Source organism: Oxyura jamaicensis, chromosome 3 (assembly GCF_011077185.1).
Source record: "Oxyura jamaicensis isolate SHBP4307 breed ruddy duck chromosome 3, BPBGC_Ojam_1.0, whole genome shotgun sequence".
Classification (NCBI taxonomy): Eukaryota; Metazoa; Chordata; class Aves; order Anseriformes; family Anatidae; genus Oxyura; species Oxyura jamaicensis.
The window spans coordinates 102,459,240-102,477,240 of NC_048895.1; the positions used below are offsets into that span (position 1 = coordinate 102,459,240).

Here is an 18,001-nt window from a genome sequence, read left to right on the forward strand (position 1 = left end):
CAGAGCATTATTGCAAGTCCACCATTTACCACACCTTCAGATAAAAGAAAAAAATATATCCATCCTCAGTATCTTTGTAGACAAATAAAAGAAAAAAAAACATATTTTGATGAGTATTTTTCAACTTAATGCATATGAATGGTTTCTACTTGCTGCATGCAGACATGAAAAAAAAAACAGAATTCAAGAATTTTCATGGAACTTTGCTCAACTGTTAAGATGTGCAGCTCATCCTTACCAGGACATTTTTGTACACAGTATATACTTTGAAAAAAAAAAAAAAAAAAAAAGATGCATTAACCACTTCATCTAAAGATGACTTTTTACCATATAAGCTTGGTAGGAAGCACCAATTTCATTTGCTTTTGTCCACAAGATCCAGACTGGAAACCATGGAGAAATCCTGCCTTAAAGAATAAGTATTTAACTTTTGGAACAGAGAACTGAACTGTTAATGAATGAACTCCAGATACAGCTCAGAAGTTATGCCTGTAAATGAACAGTGCAAATCAAGCTTTTCATGCAATGATTACATCAGCATCGGCACTGCAAGAGTCATACATCTTACATTTGGAGAAGGATCCGTTTGTTCATATTTTGTATCTTCCTTCCCATTTGCTTCAGACTGTTGCAGTTGGTATGATCTGCCTTCAATGAAATTAATATAGTCTTTGTAAGAGCATAACGGGCCTGCCAGGATACCCATGAAATTACAGTTGTAACTTAAATACTCCAGTAGACTTGGCATGCGTCTGTAATTCAAAGACAAGCAGCTCGTGAGATGGCATGTGTGTTTCCACAGAATTTCCACAGCAGGAGAAGTCATACTGCATGTCATTGCTTACTCTAATTGCAACAAGAACCAAACACAGAAAAGCAATTCATGTGTATTTTGCAATCACAACTTAAAACATTCTAAACACAGTATTGCTTTCCAATCTGTACTGAGCATTTTCAGTCTGATGTCTTTAACTCTGGTGACTTTCTCCTTGCTCTGAGGAGGCATTTGACTGAAGTTGTGACTGGGGAAGAAGGAAGGGTGTTTCCCTAAGTGTTAAATTGTTTCTGTTTTCTTTTTTCTCCCCAGTAACTGAATCAGTAAACAAAGGTGTGTGTCAACTGGTGATAAATTAAGTTAAGCAAAATTCCTCAAGTCAAGACTGTTTTGCCCAGGATAACATATTATTTTCAAGTCTCTTGAATAAAGAAAGGAAAAATATAAGTTAAATGCTGAAAAACAGAAATCAGACAAATATGTTCCTTCACCAACTACTTTATATGTGTGTACTAAGTGTTAATTAGTCTCCTGTCTGATATGGCATTAATTTGCATATAATCCATAGAACTTTGCATACTTAAGAAAAACATTCAGTTTCAAGTGGTATTTTCCAGGAGAATAAATGCATGCAATTAAGTTACAAATATACAAAGCATGGACCTGTTTTAGATGAGTTTATAAACCTTCCATTTTGAACATAAACTGCAGCAATTCCATAAAGCATCAATAAAGCACACAAACCACTGGCTTCTCCCTGCCCCTAAAACTAAACTCTCAGATCCCTGAAAGCCTACCTTACAGCCAAGCATCTCTGTGATGGTGTCAAATCTTCATTTTTTCGAAACATTCCTAGGGAAAAGCAAAAGGAAAAGGAAAACTAAAGAAAAGCTCTAACACCACACATTAATTAGCAGTGTCTTTAATCAGTAGAGCAACTCTTATGCCACAATGTAATTTTTTTAATGTCCTCAATTCGTTTCAGAGATATTATAAGACGTAATAACTGCTGAAATTGGATTGGACATTTCTTACCGTTGACAAAATCACAAAATTTCATATTCTCAGTTACATCCAACAGTGCCTAAACCTGAAACCAAATGGATTTCAGGAAAGTGTTAAAAAGGCTTGTATTAAGTTTTGAAAAATCCAGTTACCTTACATTTGTTAAGATTTCAAAATGTGCAGGTTTTAAAGCCCTTTACTGCCAGTCAGGGAAGTCAAACTCCAAACCCCATTAACCCAGCAGTAACCCAGAGACACCACACTAGTTACACGCCTTGGACGTGTTATATGAACACAGACCACGACAGATTTATGTTACCCAAAGCACGATGCAGACCTAAAAACCACCATCATGCTGCAAGTAAAGTTTATAAACAAGGTCCAGTGAAGCAGACACGACAGTAAAGGGTGCCTGAGTCTTTGCCATGAGCCCAAACCAGAAGCCCTAACCCCTGCCAGCAGAAGGGGGCAGGCCAAGCCTAAGTTAGGCAGGGAGGCCTAAATTACATTCTGGTCATACCCGGCCCTTTTTGAAATGCTGGTGGCCTACTCCTGAAAAACAAGTTTCTGAATTGCTGTAAAAGAGAAAGGTTGACAATATAACCTTCAACACTTTAAATAATTATAAAATACGTTAATCCGAGGGCAGGGCGCAGAACAAGCTGAGCTCCTTCCAATAGGCCTGGCTGCTTCAGCTCCTCCTGCAGGCTTGCCTACAGCTCAGACCCTTGTGAGGGCATCCATTCTGTGCCGTTCACATCTGCAAGCTTCCTTTGTGGATGCAGACACTCAAAAAATTATTTTCTAAAGCATCTCTTCCTAAGGGAAATAAAGCTTATGGAATCCCACTTCAATTATCTTCCTCTCTAGCAGTTCCTAAACCCAAAAGCGAATTTCCAATCAAGTTTAATGAAGGAGTAGAGGTAATATAGATATGAAATTCTAATGTGTTTTATAAAAATAGGTGATTATATAGATAATATAGAAGGAAAAGATCCTCCTCCGCTCACAGAAAGATTACACCTTCAAGGCCTGCCCCTTGATGCCAGTAAATCCACAGACAGGAGCCTTTATATTTGATGTAAGCTTATATAAGCAAAGTCTCAACTGGAGTCTCTCCCTGTTTTTATTTGTATATTTATATATAAGATACCAAAATCAGTAAAGTTTGAGGCAAGAAAAAGAGGGGGGAATCAAACCTTTCTTAATCCTGTGGCTCATGGCAATACTTTTATCTAAAGAGAATGTACCTGTTGTCTTCGTGTGACTCTAGGAACTGTGACCTATAGACACTTAGGACTTAAAAACTGCACTCTTAGTCTTCAAAGCTGAGACAATAGAGAGGGCTTAAAACACTGGCATCTCCTACAACCTCAAAAAGTGCCTTCTTCATTCCTGATCCTCCCCATTCATTCATACTCAAGGGAAAAAAAAAACAAAACAAAAAAAAAATAAAAATAAAAAATAAAAAATAAAAACACTAAGGGACAAAGCACAATCCCTAACTCCACACAGACACTTTCTCTTCCCCACAATTACAGTGTCACATCATCTCTTTAATACTACAGCAAAGATTTCTATGCTGATAAACTGCACTGAACAAAAACGTGGGAGAAGCTTCTTGAAAGGTCCTTGAACTTTTAAGGCTGTAGCATTACAGGTCTCAGGTACTGAATCCTGGAATTTAGCACAATCTAAAAAAGAAATTCAGAACAGAGACTCACGTAGGATGTAGATCACACAACACAAACTGTATAGGGAAGAAGCCTGGACAGAGCCTTACAACCCCTTACAAAACAGCCCAGAGCAGGATCCTCCCTAGCAGCTGTATCCCACGTGAATACCTTCTTCTCTGAATCAGAAGGAGGAAGCAGTGACCACGTGTGTCCAAATGAACATACCCAAAGCCAGACTAACCACTAAAGAAAGGTAATTAGCCAAACAAAAGATTTCACACCATTGACACATTACGAAAAAGGAGAGGAAAAAAGCTGAAATGGAGTGATCTAACCACTGAAACATGCCCTTTGGGGCATGTTTATATACATATTTATATACAATATATATTTCTGGTGGGGTAAAGAGCTGGAATATTTAAAAGGAGTTCAAGTATGCTTACAAATGTATATGAAGATTTACTTTCCAAATGCATAAGCTGGTGGGCAATAAGACCGGCTGTCTCAAGCTTGTACATTGTACAAGTAAGACTCCTTGTAGTTTTCACCTCCCTATCTCACTAACATTTCACTCCATCCATCAGCTTCATGGAGGTCAGTGGCTTTCCCCATAAGCTTTTTTTTAATGTCTTTTCAGTGCCTTTGTCACACTCTCAAAAACTTTCAGGAAGCTGCTGTTAACACTTTTTAATTGACAGAAAAGGGCATAAGGTGCTTTTAAAATCATAGAACAGCCCAGGTTGGAAGGGACCTTGAAAGACCATCAAACCCAACCTTATCTAACACAAGATAAATCCATACAAGTTCATCAATATTTCCAAGGCAGTGTATCTGCCCATGCGGTCAGAGGCCTCAAATCATAGCTGTTCCTGCACGCTGGAGATAAAGAAACCCCATTTCATCAACATGCTACTGCCAGGGAATTCACGAAGTTTTCTAACTTTTCTCTGGGGTTTGTGAGATATATTTTCTCATGTCCTAAAGCACCAAACTACTGCAATGGCTGCATCTTTCAGTTGCTACCAAATCACACAGTGGGGATTAGAGAATATATGCTTTATTGAACATCAGTTAGAAAGGTGAAATGATTTGGCCACTCAGCAGCTATAACTCAGTTTTCTCATCTGTAAAGTAAGAAACAAGCCTACATGCCTTCCTTGGTGAAGGAATTTTGTAAATTCACCCTTAGCAAAATTTATCCCCATTGGTCTAAATCATGAGGAAGCTGCACCTGTTCATTCCTCCTCAGGAGATCACATCCTAAAGGTAGCAAAACCAACATCTTTAGGTACATGCCAACATCGTTCCCTCCCTATAGGCTTTATTAAAGCTTGTTTTGACTACTACCATGCATTCTCACAAAAACAGTACAACGTTATCATCATATCCTGGTATTACCTCAGCTTTGTAGTTAAGCTGCTTGAATATCTACCTTTACATTTGCATGAAAATCTGGCTATTCAGTAACTCATTAATAATGCTTAAACATGAGATTATATTACAGTAATAATACTTAAACATGGAGATCCTATCACAAGCCTTGTTGTAAGTACAGCAAATTTTAGTTTGAGGTTCTGAAATGGATCACCAGCTGAGCTCAGATGCTTGCTGCTACTGAAAGTTTCAAGACGTGAAGAAGACCCAGACATTCAATATCAGCTTTAGTTGTTGCTAGCGCACTGGAAGCAAACAAAGATACCAGCTGAGTAAAATTGCACAGAAACTACAAAAAAAAAAAAAAAAAAAAAAATCTGAAATTTTGAAATCCAGAAAGCCACACCAGCAAACACAGGCTGAAAATAAAACACTTTAAGACTTAGGGGTGGAGAAATACAATATAATCCTTTAAACACTAATAATGTGTATGGTAGTGAGTGTGATTTGGTAACTCCAATAATGGCCATGTTGTCCCTAACACAAGAGGAAGCACTTAAAAAAAGATATACAAAAATGCAGATCAACAGACAATTGACAGAGGGCATTAAAAGAAATTCCTAGACTTGTGAAGAAAGTATCATAACTAAAAAAAAAAAGGCAAAAAAAAAAAATTCAAAACAAACAAAAACACACCACCACACCATTCCTACTGAATATGGGAGGTATTTGCCTTTGAGAGAAGTAAAAGGCAAAGAGTCAAATTAACTGAAAATAAAGACGGAATGTTTGTATCAACTAAACCAAGAAGCATTCCTCAATATGTTTGACAGCATTACATTATTTGAGAACAGCTAATAAAACTACTAGTACTAACAAAATAGTAGATACTGCTGTTTGGATAGGACTACTCATTACCTGCCAACCAAGAAGGAATTAACCTTTTTTTCTTTTAAACTATATTGCTTAAAAACATCCCAAGTGTACGGTGTGCTGCTACGACTGTATGAAGCTGGTAGCAATAGAGAATCAAGACCACTGCAACTAACAAGGTGTTTGCATGCGAGTTTCTCCAACTTTAGGCTTGTTTCTTTTTCCTTATCTGTTTTTTTTTTTTTTTTTCCCATTTTTCCATGTGTTTTCTCTATCCATTAAAATATCTTCCTCCCAGGGGCCATATGGAACAGAGACTATGCTATCATAATTTTCTGGGGAAAGTAGCTCTAATGGCCAATTTGGAAATCTTACAACGCTATAATAGTACAATAGTAATACGAGCACAAAACAATCCAGCCACTGTCCTCATATGCTGCTGTTAAAGTGAAGTAAATGTAGGGAGATCAAAAAAGAAATATTGGTGTACGACTAGCATATAACTGTATTTTGCCAAATCATGATTCAAAGGAAAAGGAGAAGCTAAAAACAAAACAAACAAACAGAAAACAGCCCTTTAGAGTACACTGAATATGCAACTCATCTCCTTCTAGCTCTCACAGTGAATGCAGTGCCTTAGATCAGCATCAATGTCTGTTCTATTGCTTTTAAAAATGGAGGGCGCCAGATACATCATCATAATTAGAAAAAAGCAAGCAGTGTTCCAGGAATAGCACATTTAAGCAGTGGCAACTACAGAGCTTGAAAACCAAGACATGAGGGATGGCAGGAGGGTGCATACAGGACAGGAAAGTTTATTTTTTTGTAGTCAGAAAGCATGTGAGAGATAAGCCCCAGGAACAAAGAAGAAGCTGACGGAAGAGTGTTATGGTTCTGGTTTCCTACCTGTGTTTGAACACATTTTTCTGACAAATGCAACATGGTAATATGGAGAAATAATTTGGAAGAATTACACTTCTTTCTTAGTAGATGAGTATTACATTTAAGTGACTTTTTCCTGTTTATATTTAAGTTTTATGTATTATTTAGTTTAAGTTACAGAAATAAGGATGAGGTTAGAAGAAGCTGTGACCATTTTTCCCCTTTTAAGTTGCAAATATCAAGTCTAACGTTCCCTGTTTTTGCTGACTGAATCTCTTGGTGATTTAAAAATAAGTATGTTGTGAGCTCCAGAACTTCCTTGGGTTATGAATATAACTGATGAAGAGACTCTTTGTTTAAGATTAATTAAGCACTAGAGTTAAAAACAAGCTGCCAAAGTCCATACAGATTAGTGTATCCATACACATTGGTGAGATTAGATTTTGATACAGGTACTTCCTGTAAAGATTCCCCAGCTCATACAGAATTGCAGAAAATGAGTGAGGCTCATGTGCTGGTGAGCAAGTTATAAGCAAAAGAGGGAGAACTCAGTATGTAACTCATCACAAGTTACAGGAGTTAAGCAGTCACAGTATCTTTCTTCTCTTCTGTTCAAATTTTGGTACCTTATAATTGCAAAAGCCTCTCTACTTGACGCCATCTTCTAGCTAGGAATTTCACATGCACATTTTTAGCCTTTCTAAACCAGCTGCAGACTAACGTCGTGCTTCTGGAACGTCTGCAACACACCTTTCCTTCTCAAAAATATGCCAGTTTTAAATTCGGTGAAAAAAGGTACTTCAGACAGAATCTGAAGTACAAGTTCCTTTTTCCCCCTAACTCTGTCATTAGCCTAACAAATCTGTATCTTATGTCTATATTAATACACAAATCTAGATCTTCCCGTGAAGAATGAATATGGACACAAGCAGTCTCCAAATAATGTAAATATTTCTGCCTTTAAGATGTACATGTGTGATGCCAAAAATAATCTGCAAGAATTAACATACTGACTATTCATTTTTGGCAGTGCTCATTTAAGTAGCAAGAACCTGTATGAAGGCAAGAACTATCAAGGGCTTAAGTTCAAAACATAAATCAAAGTACACCAAAGGCATAGTCTAAGTTTATACAGGTGTAAATTTGTGATCCAAATAACCTTCTGAAAAGAATCATAGAATCATTAAGGTTGGAAAAGACATTCAGGATCATCTGGTCCAACCATCACCCTACTACCACTGTCACCCACTAGACCATGTCCCTAAGCACCACGTCCAACCTTTCCTTTAACACCCCCAGGGACGGTGACTCCACTGCAAAGCAAATTTAAATTATTCCTGTGCAATTTGCATAGAATTGTGCCATTGTAATAATAAAAGCCCACACTAAGTACACAGGGTTGTAGCAGTTACAGGAATTGTCACTGTTTATGTACAGAAGTACTAGAGTTCCACTTGGAATCAAGAACATCCACCAAGACTAGACAGACTCATTAGCATGCAGCGTGATTGAGTGGCCTTCATGATTACATCCAGTTCTTTCCAGAACCTTCACATGCAATACCAATACCACGTGAACACAATGCTGCCAGGAAAAGATCAGGTCCAGAAGACTTGCCTTTACCACAAAACCAACAGTTTTCATTGATTTCTCTTGATGGATCCCTTATAAATTGTGTAAGTTGTCTGGGGTTAAAAATCATTACTTTAATACAATCTCATTTTCCCTTGTACTTCTTTTCTCGGCATCTCCTGACATCAGACTCATCGTTGCTCCTGAATTTACATTGGTCTCACCAACTTTTGAAATTCATGCTCACACTGTGCTTCTAGCAGTTGTCCTTCTCCAGCTCAGCTCAAGAGCTCTGCTAAGCTGCAAATGCAACCAGAGAGAAAGCTTTCCAATATTTTATCAGCTACTCCCCAGAGGCTGACAAAAAATCTAGAGGATCTCTGATGTGGGGGCAGCAAGGACAAAAAAAAATCAAGATTGATGCTCAGAATTCAATGACATCCCGAGAAATTCAGACAGAAAATAACTTGGACTTACTAGGAAACTACAAATTGTCTGTATTAAGTAGGAAAAAAAATCTAGCATAGTCTGTAATGAAAGTTAAGAATAGTGCTGACTAAATGAAACATTTTTTTCAAGACTACCAGAAACACCCACATGGCTTGTCCCATAACCCAACTCCACTACTTGTGCACGATGTCAGCAACTCTAGAATAGCTCTTTCCCCTAGCAAAATAATAGTAGGAGGAAGCATTTATCTTTGATACTACAATTATTACTTCCTTAGAATAAGTTGTTTCCTCTAATCTGCATACTCTGTACTCAAATTGATTATAGCTTGCAAAACTAATACCCTATATGTTTCCTCTGGAAGTTAGACATCAGCTTTTTGACCAATTAGATATGTCTAGCATTATCCATTCATTTTCATTCATTCAAGAATTCAAACAGGAAGTGTTCCCCAGGCTTTTCATCTTTATGAATGTTGTTGCCTACAGGCTTCTCTAGGCAGTGTCTTACAAGAAAGGAAAAAATGCAACAACAGCACTAAAGCTTGTAGGCACATAGGACAAAAAATACATTGAACTCCATATATAACATTACTAAACACTTCTCAGAAAAACAGGTGGCTTGATCCAGGTGTCTGGGGCCACCTACCCAAATCTTCAGGTGACAGCTGTAGTTCAAGAAATTCATGCTGATCAGATAGGTTCTCTGGATACTTTCAAACTAAGAGAAAGACAATCGCTCTTTTAAATTTAAAAGTAACTAAATACCTGGATGCCCTACCCTTGAAATAAACATTAGGATACATTTCTGTCACAACTACGGCTCATTCATCTGCTGGAAAAAATAGGAGAAAAGGTAGGAGAAAAGACAAAAACATGACTATATAATGTCCCTGTTTGCTCTTTCACACATTAGCAGTGAGTGCAGTTATGACAATGAACTACATGAAATGTATAGAAAGGTTTTATACACGTTGGTATACATATCACAAATTAGGAAGAGATCAGCAGTTAGCAGTTTATGACAAGAGGTGTTCAAGAACAGAGATCACCACATACCACCGATGTCTCAATAGTACCCTTTGAATTTGGAAGAATTATTTGGCTAACTCTCAGGATCTATATACTAGCACAAAAAAAAGTCAGTGGTCTTTGGCCCCCAAAATGTCACTCATCTTTTATTAAGTAGTATCTTCTGCACAACGTAAGCATGTTCAGAGCTGGTATAGTGTTTGAGCTACGTTTCTTGATATTTCCTGTAGTAAGCACCAAAAGAATCCATTGGCACATAAAAATACTTTACAAAAAAAAATTACAATTACAATACAATTACAAATACAAATACAATAAAAATTAGCCTAGAGTAACTTACTGTAGTGGGTTGTGACTAACTTTCCTTAAATTTATTTTGTTTAGACTATTAAATGGAAAATTAATGACAGTTTAAAGAAATCTTACCATCATGAATCTCAAAGGCCAAACTAGTGATCTTCTGTGTAATTATCATCATGGGACTGTTATAAGAAAAGAAAGAACCATTTAGAGAAAAAAGTTCTGAATTTTCTTTCACATGTAAACATATCAGGGAAAATTTATACTACTAGACCAAGTTAATTGCTCTCTACTGAAAGATTTCTAAGACAAGGACAAAGTGGTTAGTTTTTAGAGGTCAAACCATTACAGAGCTTTCAAACTATCAAAATAATTTACTTCTTAGATACAGTATTTGAAAAATCATGCTTTTTGTTGTGCATTAAGTTCCACAAACACAGCCAATGTTCTACATTTACTTTCTAATAGCATAGTCTTTTGTTGTCGTTCTTGTTGTTTTAAACAGCAGGAATAGTAAAGAAAAAAGGGCTGTAAGAACAATCATAGGCATTATAAGTTACAGCAGTAAGCAAAGGACAATATATATACCAAAGCTGAGAAGCATTATCATTTATTTAGATATGCAGACCATTTTCACTGTTTCTACTAAGAGCTGGTCCTGCGCTTAATTTTTCATTTACAATTATTATGTACTTCAAATAAATATACATGGCAAAACTAAAACCTAGCATAATTATGCTGACTCTAATGGAATTCAGTTTGTGCTGAATTTGGTACACTTGATTGGATCTTAAGCTTCCCAAGAGAGATTATTCACTGGCTAAGTAACTCAGCTTCAACTGTATTTGGAAAACCAAAAACTTTACTGTGAAATGGTAACCATCTCCGTAATATCTAAGAATTATCAACTGATATAAATCCCAGTAATCCTAACCCTTAACGGGGGCAATGGAGAAAAAAGCATAAAGAAGGCTATCAGAAACTTAGAAACTTATTTAGAAACTTAACTTTGAAATCAGATTTTAAAAATATATTGGAGAATTTATTTGCCTAGCAGTATCTGAGCTGGAGTCATAAATAAATAAATCATACTGTAGGATGAGTGCATAACTTTGTTCAAGTCTTGACTGCACTCAGCCTTTTTTCACATATTTAAATTACAATAGAAAACTAAATCCAAAAGCCATCAAGTCCTCCTTTACTGACAGTATTTTGCCAGATGGTTCAGTCTGTCAACTGGTATTTTTTAGGTTTCAGGTTATTTCAAAGCACAATATATTTTCAGTCCTCAAAATGCAATCACGGAAAAAAGTTTTGCGTTGTATTATCAGTGCCCTAAAAATCCTGTTATCGAGGCTAGAGTGACAGGCAAGTGTCAGCAAGGGAAGAACCTAAATGAGAACAGGCAGTCTGGGAAATCCCTCATATCTCTTTCCAGCATTTAAGCTGAAGACTTGCTTGGTAGTGTCACAGATCCCTGATTCTGAACAGAATGGGTTTTCCTTCTGTAAATGGACATTTTCAGTAAATGGACAAGCATAGATCCTGCTTGGCTGAAGGATGGAGCCCAGGAGGAGCTCGGCCAGACCTTACATTAATTCTAGCTCATACATCTGTTATTGTTATCATAGCAGACCCTGGCATTTTTTCCTTCTGAGGTGGCTATTCCAGCATCTTCAGAGACTTGGCTGAGGAGCAACAATCTAGAGACTAAAAGAGGAAGAGCCCTTCCTGGAACAGTGAGGCTGTGTAGCAAAATTTTAATTTTAATTTTAATTTCCCTTTTAGGTGCTGGCTGAAGGGCAAAGGAAGCTGTGGAAGGCTTGCTGGCACCTAGTATCTGTCACTACCAAAGCCAGGATTGCAACGCTCTGCACAAGCAATGGCACCTCCAGCATGGGGCCAAATTTCCTTGGCAGATTCTCTGGGCTTGGACACCTCATATTTGCACAATGGGCTAGGAGAAATATCTAGGTATTCATTCAAAGCTCTGTCAGGGCTAACCACTATATGAAGCCATGCCAATTTCTTCAGTACCAAGAAAGAACTTGATGGTGCTGGGATTCAACAGCTGTTAAGGGCATTTTTGTTATTTTTGATCTTACTCTCCTCCCCTAGAACTAGAGAAAATTGGTGGAACATAGCCTTCTTCAGTTCAAGTTGCAGCATGTCGTTCTCCTTCTGTTTTGGAAGTAACATCTGTCTCAGGCCTCAAGGGAGCAGATGCAGTTTATGCCAGAGACTTAATACAATATGCATGCACCAACCTCCCAAACCAAGGCATGAAAGGGTATTTTAAATCAGGCAGCTCAAGCACACAATCAGAGAGACAGATCTAGGCTTTAGAACAGTTCCATCCAGAGCAGAGACCTCATGAATCTCCAGACATGTTGAGACCTAGCAGAAATCTCTGCACCAAACCAACACAGCCACGAAGACAGCTGGTATCTGAAAGCAATACAGTCCCATTTGAGCAAGTGTGCTCAAGCTACTATTAATAGTTTGAAAGCAGCAACAAGCAAATGTAATTACACTGCTTCCCGGTACAGCTCAGAGCTTTGGTCACTGCAAGGCTGTACCTATTTTGGCCCTACACTGAACTGGGAGGGACCGCATTTGGATTTATTGTTCCACTCCTAACGGTGACATTCAATTCAACATTGGTAAATCTAGCTTTGCGTGTCTTTATGTTTATTTCTGCGTTACAATCTCTCATTAAAGTCGTCAGAGATGTAGACAATACAGTTAGGGGCATATGTCAAGTCATCCAGTTCACATCAAGGTGGATACGTAGTGGTGGGTCAGCTGAAGTGCCCTCCAGGATCTCCTGTCTACATTGATTAGATCTCCTCTGCCCGTAACAACAACTTGGGTATCTGGCTTGAAGGCAGACACTTGCGTGTAGACACACAGAAAGATGTTTCTGAAGGTTAAGAGCCAGCTTATAACAACAGAAAATAATAACTTAACAAAAGCTATAGGTTTCAGCCTACAAATTAGTTTCTGGGCTCTTACCGGTGAGGACTGAGAAGTGACAAGGCTAACACACACAACTCTACTACTAAACAATAACGAGTACCACTGAACTACAAAGACCAAATGCCTTTCACAGTGTTCTGAAAAGTATTTAATACATTTTATTATATTTTTTTTTTAAACAGACTTGCAAACGCTTTTTTTTGCCTTTTTTTCCAAAATGCTCCTTTACAACAAAGCACCATCAGGAGAAAACATTTATAGAAAATGCTGTGCTTTGTTTCTGTCTGCAGTACAAAGAAAAATCACCAATTTTTTTCTTATTTTTACTTTGCATATTTATTCTATTTTGCTCATATATAACTCCAACCAAATATAGGTTAAGCTCATTATATAAAATGAGGACACAAGCAGGCATAGCTTTCCATTTCCAAGGGCTGTATGATTACCCAACCACACCTCTGCTTGGATTTCACTTTTTGAAACAGCTAACATAAAACCCAAAACAGAGCAAAGCTAAAAGCTGATTTCCTTAGAACATTCAGAGTTTCCTCATGTTGTGGGATCAGACTGCATAAGACATACATGTCCATGTACCACAATTCATATGGTAGTAAAGGGGGAAAAAAAAAAAACAGATACAGAATCACATAGCAAGGCAAGATAGGAAGATTTTTTTTTTCTCCTTACCCAGAAAAATCAGCAGAATACTGTCCATAATCAAAGATATAGACTCTAGTAATTTGGCACACAGTGAGGTATCCCAAAGCAAAAACGAAGCAATACCTGGAAAGAAAAGAAGAAAAAAATGCTTTTCAATTAAAAAACAGCAATTTTTAATTAGCTTTTAATCTCCAATTATCTCCAACAAGTATTACATAATTTGCATATGCAAATACACCTTCATCCCAACTACTTTGGGTAATATTTATTCTACAGAACCATGTAGATTTTTTTTAAGTGCACAGTACTAAATTACAAATGCTATTGTCATTATCATATTTGTATTCACATCAAGCATAGGATTTATAATTTAAATCCTGCTGTAAAAATCACAAGCTCTAAAGAGAAAATGAATCTATTAATTTTATGCCAAAGTTAATTTTTGTCTATATGAGTACACAAATTAGGCAAATTATACATTGAACATCATCTCCATTGAATGTACTTCTATACATTTAAAATTCAGCACCCCAAATCCCACTGCTTCTGTTTTCAGAGATTAGAAAAGATGACTGATTTTCAAATACACACATTAAAACACATCTGAATGAAAAGGGAACAATACACCTTTATGCCTCCTGTTAAAGCTGATCCTTGCAAATATAAAAGATAATAACCTTTTTTAATTTCACGTATCATTTTTCAGTTCATTTTTTTCTTATCCCCTTTTTAGGACATAAAATGGTAAATTGATGGGACTTGATTTGCCAATATACCTCCCAAAATTGTCAGAATCCTTACAGTCAAAAAGAATGGTGAATGCCAGCAAAAGCTTCACCAATTCTTTAAAACTTTATATATGAACCTTACAGTCTTGAATATTCCCATGCAACCAATGAAGCATTCATGGTAATGAAATCAAGCTCTTGCTTAATGTTCACAAGACTACTGTTCAGCCCCTATAGCAGACCATGCTGTACCATCAGAATCCAGTTAAAATGAAAATATTCATACACTAAATGGAAAATCATGACTAGGACTGTACTTAGATGAAGTGGCGAGGGATGCTACAGGAGGAGTTTGGAACAGGCTTTTCCTTTCTTTTCCAAATTATCATTTTAGCAAAAAAGTGTTTACATAATAAATTCTAAAGTCTTAGAAATTAGTCTTCAACCTGAAAGTGATACCCACCTTTGGCACACAGAACACTTGCAATTTAACCTTCAGTTAAGAATTGTGCTAGGTATAAACTACGTAACGTTTTTAAACATCCAACCTTCAAATTAGAGAGCTATTTCCTACCATATATAACACATATCAGTAGCTACATTAACCCATGCTTCTTTGTGGTTTTAGAGCTTTAGGTTTCCTGCTTTAGCAATAAAGAGTAGTTCCTGTTTTCACCAATATAAACAATTTAGAAACAACTATTACACTGGGTGCCTAATTGGCGCAAAAATGCGTATAACAGAAATCCAACAAAATTCAACAATAATTAAACAATAATTGGCTCATAACATTACTGAACTATTTCAGCAAGGAGAACAATTTCACACAAATAAGTACTATGTAGTGGCCGGCCAATATCAGGAGCATGATACACTGTAAAATGAGTTCAGAATTAAAATTTCACAAAGTATTTTAAGAAAAACTACTCTCCCAAAAAATCACACAGGTTTCACACGAATGATGACTATTCAAGTTTGATTTGCCCACACTGTTGGTCCCAGTGTTTCTGTTTGCTAAAATTTCAGTATGATTTTCAGCTTTACCAGCCTCTTGATTTACACACTTCACAATCACAGACAGAAAATAACTTGTTACATGTAGGGATACCTACATACCCCCCCACAGATACCAAGAAAAAAATAAAAATTAAATACTGTAGTTTTCTTTAAGAAAGACTCAAGTTATCCTCACTAGCAAGATGACGTACCTATTAATGACAGCTCACTCACCGTATATTGCAATAGATCTAAAATAAACAGAATTACACACGAAACTGACTGCAGCCTTCCTAACTTATTGTGCTACCCATAGCAGTAAGGCTTATTTTGTTAGGAAAAGGAACACGTGATACATTAGTGGATCAGTCACATCCCATCCGATAAATAAAAGCAGGCACCAGTTATGACCTCATAGTTTGTCTTGTAAATACATTTACACCAAGTTTTTAACAAAACATTATGAAGACTTGTTTCTACAAAGCTACATTGACCCTACAGCTGAAGAAAAACAAATATCCTAAAAAGAAGAAAAACACTGAAAATTGAGGAAACCTTAGGTTCATTTCTACATAGTCATAATGATACAGTCCTGCAGCACTATGTGAACATCCAGCTGAAAATTCAACTGTGAACATTCAACTGAAATGGCCAGTCGTTATTTATATCTAAAGAAAGTAGTTTAAACCCAGTTGCAGTATACATTTCCACTTAGGAACGCAGACTGAGGCAATGATCCTACCTGGTTATGGACCAGTAGAATGTGCAAGAGTTTTAAAGGTACCGGCAGGTGGCTATGGAATTGCTTAAATGCCTTACGACTTCCACAGCGAGGTAACTTTCTACAGTGAAATGACCGTCTTGGCAAACAAGTGGAGAGCAGTGGGTATTGCATACTTGGATTTCAGTAGGGCTTTTGACACTGGCTCCATAAGATCTTCACAGAGAAGCTGTTGACGTATGGGCTGCATGGGCAGTGGGGTGGATCAAAAACTGCCTGAACAGCCAGGCCCGGAGCGTGGTGATCAGCGGCCTGTAGTCTTGTGGGAGGCCCGTAACTCGTGGTGTACCTCAGGGGTCAATACGAGGTCCAGTCCTGCACAACACCTTCATTAACGATCTGGATGATGGGACAGCACCCTCAGCATGGCTGCCGATCACACAAAACTGGGAAAAGTGAAGTGCCTGATATGCCACAGGGTCACGCTGCCATTCTGAGGGACCTCAACAGGCTGGAGAAATGGGCTGGCAAGAACCGCATGGCAACAAGGGTAAGTGCAAGGTCCTGCACCTGGGGAGGAACAACGCCAGGCACCAGGACATGCTGGAGGCCACCCAGCTGGACAGCAGCTCTGCAGAAGAAGACCTGAGGGTCCTGGGCCTGGTAGGCCTCCACGCACTGCTTCCAGCCACAGCCCTTCCGTGATTCTGTTACGCAAATGTCCAATGACAAGAACACTTTTTTACATTTCATGTTCTTAACCACCGGCCAACCTCCAGATTACTACACTCTGACATCCTTATATAATCCAGCCATAAATTTGCATTAATGTTCCTAGCCTAGACTCCAGGGCAAACAATCCTACTTCTGACATTGCCTGGTGCTGGAGCACCTGTCTGCACACATTAACAGCTCACTGAGAGTGGAAGCTGTTAAAAATGAAGAGTAGAAAAACCTTACATGTCATTAAGGATTTCCTTTTTCCCATTTTCTTATAAAAGTGTAGAGGTTCACGCTCACCATTAAACTTAACACATCTTTACCAAAGAAAGTGGCCAAAATCCTAAAGACTCAAAACCTGAATTCAGTTGCAAGCTAAATTTAAAGCTTTGATTAGTCAAAAGTCAAATAGACTCTGACATCAAAACTCCATGTTCCATGTATCTGAATTTTGCCTAAGACTTTATTAATTAACATTTCTATCCAAACCACAGCTTCAGTGATAGCAAGGATGTTAAAGACAGCAAGGCACACACATCGTCACACGCCCTGTATGACAGCTCCTCTGCTACAGGTGTCAGAGGTCCATATAATAGCTCCCAGCAGAAGGTAACACAGACCCTTCTGCCCTGCTGTGACAAGTTGCAGAAACTGCTGAGGAAGAAGGTGAGTTGAGCCAATCTGGAGAAGTGAAGGCCATCCAGCTGGCTTTGGATATTGCTGAACAAATTAAATGGGAGATAGTTCATGCAGTAGCCCTCAGGCCAGTCTGGGCAGGGCAAGATGTAAAAAAAAATACGCTGCACACCTCAGCTGAGGAGAATGGCCCCACCTGGAGCCTCTGGCAGAAAGACCCCAGGGAGACTCAAGGTCAGCCCCTAGGGTTTTGGAGTCAGGCATACAGAGGATCCAAGGCCCACTATACTCCACCTGAAAATGAGGTATTGGCAGCGTATGAAGGGTTTCAAACAGCTTCAGAAGTGATTGGTGCTGAAGCACAGCTCCTCCTGGCACCCCAGAAAGAATCAAGTCAGACAACAGGACTCATTTTTGAAACAACCTCATAGACACCTGTGCCAAAGAGCACGGTGCTGAGTGGGTATATCACGTACCCTAACATGCACCAGTCTCTGGGGAAAAAGAATTTGAACATCACTGTTAAAGAGACTGCACTGAGAGCAATGGGTGCTGGGACATCCAAACGTTGGGATACGTATCTGGCAAAGGCCCCCGGTTAGTCAACACCAGGGGTCTGCCAA

General features: G+C 38.1%; 1 protein-coding gene across 1 annotated transcript in view; it reads right to left on the bottom strand.

Moving 5' to 3' along the window:
* The window catches only part of MBOAT2 (membrane bound O-acyltransferase domain containing 2), a 96,001-nt gene that overhangs the window by 24,011 nt on the left and 53,989 nt on the right, over positions 1-18,001 (bottom strand). The window contains exons 4-7 of the mRNA XM_035320854.1: positions 13,605-13,700; positions 10,065-10,120; positions 1,573-1,627; positions 569-752 (exon numbers count right to left, since the gene is read on the bottom strand). Coding sequence (XP_035176745.1) covers positions 569-752; positions 1,573-1,627; positions 10,065-10,120; positions 13,605-13,700 — 391 coding nt within the window. The remainder of the gene's footprint in view (positions 1-568; positions 753-1,572; positions 1,628-10,064; positions 10,121-13,604; positions 13,701-18,001) is intronic.